Source organism: Papilio xuthus, unplaced genomic scaffold (genome assembly GCF_000836235.2).
Source record: "Papilio xuthus unplaced genomic scaffold, Pxut_1.1 DF829880.1, whole genome shotgun sequence".
Taxonomy (NCBI): Eukaryota; Metazoa; Arthropoda; class Insecta; order Lepidoptera; family Papilionidae; genus Papilio; species Papilio xuthus.
Genome location: NW_013528769.1, coordinates 1 through 8,791, shown reverse-complemented (window position 1 = coordinate 8,791; position 8,791 = coordinate 1). Strand labels below are relative to the sequence as shown.

General features: G+C 32.5%; 2 protein-coding genes across 2 annotated transcripts; one reads left to right on the top strand and one right to left on the bottom strand.

Annotated features, from left to right (window-relative positions):
* Positions 1-127: 127 nt before the first annotated feature.
* LOC106125935 (uncharacterized) lies at positions 128-385 on the bottom strand (the record flags this gene model as incomplete). Its single annotated transcript, NM_001312247.1, is given in 1 exon segment — positions 128-385. A coding segment is annotated over 1 exon segment (255 nt), but the record flags the coding sequence as incomplete, so codon positions are not given.
* Positions 386-5,840: 5,455 nt separating this feature from the next.
* Positions 5,841-8,683, top strand: LOC106114641 (persulfide dioxygenase ETHE1, mitochondrial; the record flags this gene model as incomplete). The annotated part of the gene is given in 5 exon segments (XM_013307957.1): positions 5,841-5,878; positions 6,383-6,509; positions 6,775-6,919; positions 7,505-7,719; positions 8,413-8,683. Coding segments are annotated over 4 exon segments (757 nt in total), but the record flags the coding sequence as incomplete, so codon positions are not given.
* Positions 8,684-8,791: the final 108 nt, after the last annotated feature.

Sequence of the window (8,791 nt, the reverse complement as noted above, 5' to 3'; positions counted from 1 at the left end):
GCACAAAATCTCCGCTCCTCTTAAGTGGACAGGGACTTGCGAGCTAGTTTAAAATTTCATATAAAACCGGTAAGCGGAGCGGGGAAACGGAGCGGGGAAACGTGCGGGGATGCGGAGCGGGGAAGCGAAAAGTACATCTTGAAACTCTATAAGAATTTTCGAAAGTTTCTTCATCAGCTGTTTGGAAAAAAGTAAAATATTCACTGTGTTCTGAACGATGTTTGATATGATTTCTTAACCAAAATCTATGTTTCCTCATAGAATTGTTCAAATGGTATATGGTAAGTATTTCGGCTTCTTCTGACTCCAACTCTTCTTCCTCAAGCAATGTAAGGTAATAATGTATCAACTTTTTCGATGGCATGTCTGCTATCACTGACATTTCGCGTAGAACTAAACCAATCGCCCCACGCCGGGAGCTCGAAATCACTCGTCGCGTACTTGCTGCCTAGCTCCGCATATTGAAAAACAACGCAACTCCACTCCGCATTAGTCCGTTTCTCGGCTCCGCTGCCTCGCTCCGCTCTGGTGGACTGGCAGCCTTAGACTTCAAATAAGACAGACGTGATAGAGCTTCGTCTGGAGTTCACGGTCAATTGTTTCATGTCACAATATGAATGCTTAATGCGGATCGTTGCTAAAATTTACTAAGATTTATTATTTAACTAGCTGTCGCCGGCGACTTCGTCCGCGCGGAATTAAAAACAAACTGAATATGTAGCATATTTGTTCATCCAGACTATGTTCTACATCTATGCCAAATTTCAGCCGTTCCGGTAATTCATTCAAACAAACATCCATCCATTCGTCTAAACATTCGAATTTATAATATTTAACTCTTTTAAACTTTTTTAATTCTCTCAAAAGATCTTGAGTTTTTTAAACAAAACGTGCACAAATATGATGGAGTTTAAATTTATCCTATCTGCCCAGGTATAGAAGTTTTCAAAGTGCGCTATTATATCGTTATCATTAAACGTGAAGTACGCTCACAAAGCTATAATTATGCACGGAGTGAGGTAATTGTCTATTGTACGACGAAACCCTCGACAAAGACAAGATAACAATTATATAGCCAAGTCTTGGAACTGCCACTTTGCTAGTTTATATTTAGGTTAGATAAGAGTAAACATAGTGTAAAACCTAAGCAGGGTAGTCAAAAACTACCTACATTTCTTATTGCCTGATTCAAATTAGTTAAATTTTTGCCTAAGTAGTACCTTAGTACAGATTTACTATCAACGTAAGACTCTCCCTTAGTGGCAATTAAGTTCCTGACTGTCTCAAGACAATGTCGAGGCTTATGAAAAGATATATTACTAATGCTACATGGATCTGAATGAAATTTGATAGATGTACGACACCGTCTGGAAGTTATCATTCTAAGTTTTTTAATACGCACGGACGGATTTGTGGAATCCAATTCTTACTACAAAAGATATTTCTAATCGCTTTGAGCGTGTAGTTATAACTATTTGGAGATATAAAGGTGCAGACACACCCCGTCTCGCCGCGAGAGGGCAGCGAACCTAAGCCGTCTAGTCTAGCTCTTAGCCTCTTACGCTATTGTCCAATACCATTAGTAGTCTCAAATACCTAAGCATGACGAATGCTTTGTACGCAAAAGGGTTAAGTTCAGTTCAGTGCGGTTCATAAAGAGGTTGAAAGACGAATATTTACCAACGAAATATAGCTTTAGGTTTCCACTGCTGAAATACATGTAGAAAAACTATAATTGTTATCCTAATATTCTCTTTGTAAATTTGGAATAACAAAATGTGTTGTTGCTGAAAGTACTAAATGGTCCAGTTTTAAGGTACCCAACACTTATAAGATTTATAGTTTGAACCTGGTTTGCGACCTAGGTTATGTCAATAATAAATAAAAAAAAATCAGACCTTTAAAGTTACAAAAAAAATCACGCGCTATTATCTTACGTAGTGATTTCAGTCGCAGTAGACGGGTTTAAATGTATTTTGACTGCAAAAATATAGTTATTGCTTTTTGTGATAAATCTTTGTGAATCATTCTTATATTTTTCTTAATAAATCCTGCGTTTATTTACATGTAACGTAAACAAAGCGTAACTGCGCCTTAGCTATTCGAGCGTGACCGAATCGTCCAAACGTCCTTCGTCTGGTAGCTAATAAAAAAAAATTGCGAATAACACAAGTGACACAGCGACTGCGCAGTTCGGCCTAATCCTGATATCGTGTCCTACATATTGATAATAGGTGTTCAAGATAATATAATATAAAACAAAGACTCTAGTAGTATTACACTAATGTGGTATACAATACTAACTACAAAACATGTAATTCTGCCAGTAATTTTTCAGGTTGAAAAAATTTAAAAGTAAACAGAAAAAATTACCGTGATTAGACTTATTTCTTTGCCTTAAGCGTTTAATACGGATACGACTTCATTTTATGACGATATTTCGAACCTTTATTAGACCAGAAATTTAAGAGTATAGAAGTAATTTCTTATGAATTTATAATATTTATTTATATACTTGACTTATAACAAGGAAATACAACTTATTTAAGTACAAGTGTTGTGTACTTGAAGCAACACGTGTCGAAGCACACTATCGGTTATCTGAGAACGACCTTCATAGTCTATTCAAACATTTTATACAGCCATTACAAGTCATCGTCAACATCCTTACTGCGTTTTACAGATTCTGCGAATAATTGAAAACTTGATGCTCGTCCTTGAGACGATGCGCGGATGGATTATATTGAATGATACTTATAGTAGTTTATAGTAACCGTGAACAAACCTATAGTCTGCGGTATAAAAAGGACTTCATTCTAAATAAAAAAAAGTTTTTAAATTTAGAATATTATTATTATTATTTTAATTTATTAATTTAGAACCTTTTTTCTGATCTTCATTTTAAATTTAAAAAGAATTCATTCGAAATTTAAACAACGTCATTGTAAATCTATTTTTTTTTAAATTTAGAATGATGTTTTATTTAAAAAAATTAAATTTAAATTAAGATCAGAAAAAAGGTTCTAAATTAATAAATTAAAAGTCATTGTAAATCTATTTTTTTTTTATATTTAGAATGATGTTTTATTTAAAAAATTAAATTTAAAATGAAGTCCTTCAACATCAATATTTTAATCTGAAAAGTTAGAGCCGTTTTCTCGATAGCTGTTGTAAATGTACATAGCTCGTTGTAACTATTAGGTGAGAATCTGACTGACCTATCAATGCACAGCAGAATTCTCTGGCCATACGTTTTGTTTCCCTCAAACACTATTTTAAAAGCAATTTTTCATTTTCGTTATCTCGATTGCTGATCACGGATTGTTGCAACTTGGAAAGTTTGACACCAAGCCTTTGAGCAAGGTCATGGTTTCGAACGTTAATCGAATTTCGGATTTGGGCCTTTTGACCTTAACAGTCCGTGATTCTATGCAATAGACCTTTGATAGGTCGCTACGATTTATGTCTGCTAGTTTTATCTACTATAAGATTTTTGTTGATAAATATTAATTCTAATTAAAACAAAGCGAGGCCTGGGCATCCATTATACGATATTTTTTTTCTAAATCATTTACTATGCAATCACAATAAGTGCAGGAACGAAAACTTCTTATAAAAATAAAGGGCATTGTGAGAACTAAAATATCTACAAAATCATCAAAAAGGTAACGTTTTTCTAATTATTTCAGCTTTTTAATCAACGCATTTTACGGTACAGTTAGTTTTTTATAAGCCGGTGGATAAGCAGCGATTTCATTTTCGTTTAAAGCTTCACAAGGACAGACAGACATCAAAATAATTTTCTATTTCTGCGAGCGAATGTTGCAATGCGCGGGAATTTTGCTTTGTTTTGTTTCCATGCATATGTGTTTTTTCAGAGTTACTGTTTGAATCATTTAAGATAATGAATTTGCGTTGTTATAATTATGTAAGTGTTCCGAAAAGTAGGAAATGGACAACTGGGTCACGGTCAAAATCGATAGTGAATTTGTGGTTTTGTTGGCGACTGTACCGTTCAGTTTTGTCACGCGCATATTTAATTATCATCTACTATTACAACAACGAATTAAAAACAAAAGAACTTCTACTCAAATAATATTTAAATCATAATAATATTTACGAGCAATAAAGGAATAATATTACGTAGTACGTAATTAAGCACGCGACTTATTGATAAAAGCCTGTTTGACCGGTAATATGTAATTAAAGGCAATTAACGAATAAACGGAAAGATATTATTTCTTAATAATTTGATAAAGTCGTAATTTAATAATATTTCAATCAACATTAATAGTGTTCTCATATTGATATTAGTTTTAATAAAATAAAGAAAATCAAAATAATATAAATTTTATGCGCAATTTTCTAAACAGTAAATGTGTTGGTTACCTACAAATTTTGCGTCATATTAAATACATACATTTAGAAATACATAGCCTACCTAGTCATACTCCAGTTTACAATGACGAAGTTGTTTACAGAACAAATCTATGACAATTATAAACAGGAACTGTTTATTCAAAGTGAAACTAAAAATGTCAACTATTTCATTTATTATCTAATGGTTTAAAAATGTAAAACATGCTTACCAAATGCGTCTCAAAGCAGCAGTCAAATCAGCACAATATTTTAAGAATGTTATAACTTATAATGAATATGGTATATTGTATTTACCATGTATTCAACACATAATAATCCTTTAATTTAAATCTCTTCGTACATTTAAGATTAAAGCGTAATTTTAAATTTTAGTAATCACTACTACGACAAAGAATTTTTATAGCATTTGTAATTTGGCGGCCTAACTTCACTTGGGCGTTAAGACACTGTATCACAGAAATTTAATTATGTTGTATAATCAGCTGTTTACATTTTCTTTTTAGATGCGACTATAAAGATTTCCATACAATCTTCTAAACGCACTGAAACAAAGTGACAAGAGAATGTTTACATCAATACATTGCACAGTCGCAATACCAGTTTCCACGCACACATCGAACCAACCATTCGCGTACTAGAGCAAAATATTGACTAGAATAGTGGGGATGAAGGAGGTCAATGACGTTACCAGATGATTGGTAAAGTTAGAAAGAGAAAACATCAAAACTGTACGGTAAAAAGAGAGAGGAAAACAACAAACTACTACACATACAAATAAGTATGTATGATGAAAGGGATGAAAGTTGCAATAGTGCGTTTTCTTTTTACATTAAAATGGTTGGACAATTTATTTTTCCATTAATTTAGTCACAAAAATTACACACCTAATATATTAAGAAATGTTTACCCGAGGTTTGATTTGGGCTGGTTTAGATATTTTTATTGTTTTTTTTACATTTTCCTTCTTTCTTTATGTTTGATGTGTTTGACGTTTATATTAATTGTTCATAGATTAATGAATTAAAATTTTATTATGAACCAGTTTTATCATGCTTTAGTAAATAATGTCTTTGATATTTATGATTAATTATCAAGTTCTCAAAAATTCAACTAAAAAGTATCATTTGTGTTTCTATGTTTTGATCGATTGATAATTTTTTTAGATCTCATAAATTTGAATGAATCCGAAATACAATTGAATGTTACTATAAAAATGTAAACAAACGTTGACGTTAAAACGTCACATAAGTTAGGGTTATGCTTCATTGCTTGATTATTTTATTGAATATTTTTTACAAATACTGAATTACATTTACATCTAGATCAGAAGTCAACCTTCTGTCTTATACTCTGATTGTTCTATTAGTTTGGATGGCGTAATATTTATTTCTTCTTCATTTTTAACAAAGATAAGATATACAATAACTTTATCTTTATTCGTTAAAATTATTGTTTTTTCTTACGATAGGAGTTGTGTTAAAAATAACACCATCTTCATGTAAGTGGGATACACATATTCCTTATTCTAATTATATCTGTAATTTGGTCTATTCTGTATATATAGTTGTGACTCTTTTTATTTATAAACTTACGTGTTAATTCTTCAAAAATTCACGGATAAATGTGAAAATTCGTTAATACCTTAATACTAATAAAGTGTCAGATAATTCTCTCTCCTCTCCTAAAGTTTGTCGCTGTGCTCATAAGGCCGCTAATGCATTTAAGATGTCAAACTCTTTTCATTATATCCAGGGCTATTAACATGTTATAAGTAGACAAAATATGCATGAACATTGCATAGTACCTTGTTTATATATTTCTATTATGTAATTGAGTACTGTTAATAAATAACTTTGTTGAAATGACACTTGTAATGACCAATTGTTTATTTTCCAGTTACATCATTGTGAATACAAATGTGTGAACAATAACAGCTAACTGCTACATACGCAGTATATACACCTTATTGAATTGTTACATAACACATTTGAATCTTTTTCAGAATGCTGCAAAAAGTATCATTGCCTATGTATAAATTTGCAAAATCTTTATGTGTGCTAAATAAAGCACATCATGTTAGATTATTGAGTTCTGCTGTGAATCAGGAACACAATTTCTTCTTTAGACAGGTTAGTATTCATTTTTATTACTTATTTAAGTAAAATTTAAAGTACAAGCTTTTGCTTGTGACAATGTCCGTAAAGAATTAAAAGAAAAACCTTTATTAGTAGGCTATGTGTCCTTTCAGATTATGTTCTTTCCAAATTTCACCATGATCTGGTGCGCTGTTATGGAGATTCTCTAATTCTCTTCAAGAAATGTGGTTTAAATATGTTTTATACATTTTTTTACATTAGGAATGTCATAGTAATGTCTTGTTTCTTATTCTTTCAGTTATTCGACACAGTGAGTAGTACATACACATATCTGTTGGCAGACAAACGGACAAAAGAAGCAGTGTTAATTGATCCAGTTTTAGAACATGCAGAGAGAGATGCTACATTAATTAACGAATTGGGATTTAAATTGATTTATGCAAGTAAGTTTCATGTTCAATTATTTTATCTTCATAACACACCTGTAACTAAGAGAGAGAGATGACAGGGTAGAGATGACAGATACCTATTGACAGGGTCTTAGCACATTTCTCACCTCTTCTACATTCATACATCTAGATATTATATGTGCTTGTCATGTTGGTTTCTCTACTAAGTTAACACTGCCAATTAATTCTATAGCCTAATTGAGAATATCATTATCTACGAGCTCAAATCATCTTGTTTATTACATAACTTCCTAATCTGTACAAAGGAATTAGATCCATATCATTTCATGTTTGTTTATGAGCATGGGCGGCTCAGGGGTTAAGAACTTGTAATCTGCAGGCCCTTGGTTCAGTTCCTGCCATGTACCAATGTGTTTGATTTGTATTAACATTAATTGATTTGTACATTCTTGAATTTGTTTGCATATATTTGCTTAGAAATTCACACATATGATTAAAGTCAATCAACCCGCACTGGGCCAAAGCAATTGACTATGGCCTAGTCGCACTTATTTAAGGGTAGACTCAGACCTCCAGTATAATGAGCTGATGTTATTGATGTTTGTTTATAATTTCCAGTGAACACACATATGCATGCTGACCATGTAACTGGTACCGGCAAGTTAAAATCCCTCCTGCCTGGTACAAGGAGTATCATTGGCAAGGCATCTGGTGCTCAAGCAGACATCCATCTAGTAGACGGAGACCTTGTGACATTTGGTGAATATCAGCTACAAGCAGCAGCTACACCAGGACACACTAATGGTTGCTTGACTTATATATTTAATCAACAAGTGAGTTTTTTACATACATAAAAACTGTTTTTAGGCAAGATCACATTCTTTGGTCTGTATTACTTATATTTTAGAAGTTTTCAGTCTTAAGGTGTGGCGATAATTTAATTATATTTATAAAAAAAATGATTCTTAGATTTTTATAAAAAGACTTGTCTTGTAAACAAGATAATTTGGATATAATTGATAAAATAATCAATTGCTACCAATATGTAAATTTTAATAAGATATAAAATGCATTTTGTAGTATCAAATGTTGCAACAAAATATTAATTTCATAAATAAAAATCAATTTTCTTTTTTTCTTCTACATCATCATCGGCTACACATCGCTAGCTACTATACGTCCCCACCGAGGGGCTCGGAGCCTACCCTAAGTTAAGGGTGATTAGGCCATAGTCAACCACGCAGGCCAAGTGTGGGTTGGTTGACTTCACACATATCTTTGAATTACTTCTCAGATATGTGCAGGTTGCAACACAATGTTTTCCTTCACAGTAACAACGTCGTCGTCAAATGTACATATGTAAATCGGAAATCGAAAAACACATTGGTACATGGTGGGATTCAAACTCAGGACCTGCAGATTGCAAGTCAGTAAATTTTCTTCTACATACTCTAGAATAATATATGTAATTAAAATTTAATAGATTTCAGAAGATATGTTAAAATAAACTTTTTTTATTTTTTCAGAGTATGGCATTCACTGGAGATACCCTCCTTATCCGTGGCTGCGGTCGTACAGACTTCCAGGAAGGTTCATCGGAGCGTCTCTACCTGTCTGTACACAACAGGATCTTTACTTTGCCCGACCACTATACATTGTACCCGGCACACGACTATAAAGGTCAAACTGCAACTACTGTAGCCGAAGAAAAGAAATACAACCCAAGACTTACTAAGACTTTACAGGAATTTATACATATAATGGATAATTTGAATTTGCCATATCCTAAAATGATTGGTAAGTTGTATTTGAGTATTTATCTTACTAATATTATAAATGACAATGTTTGGACGGATGGATAGATGTTTGTTACAAGCAATCTCCAGACCGGCTGAATGGATCTTG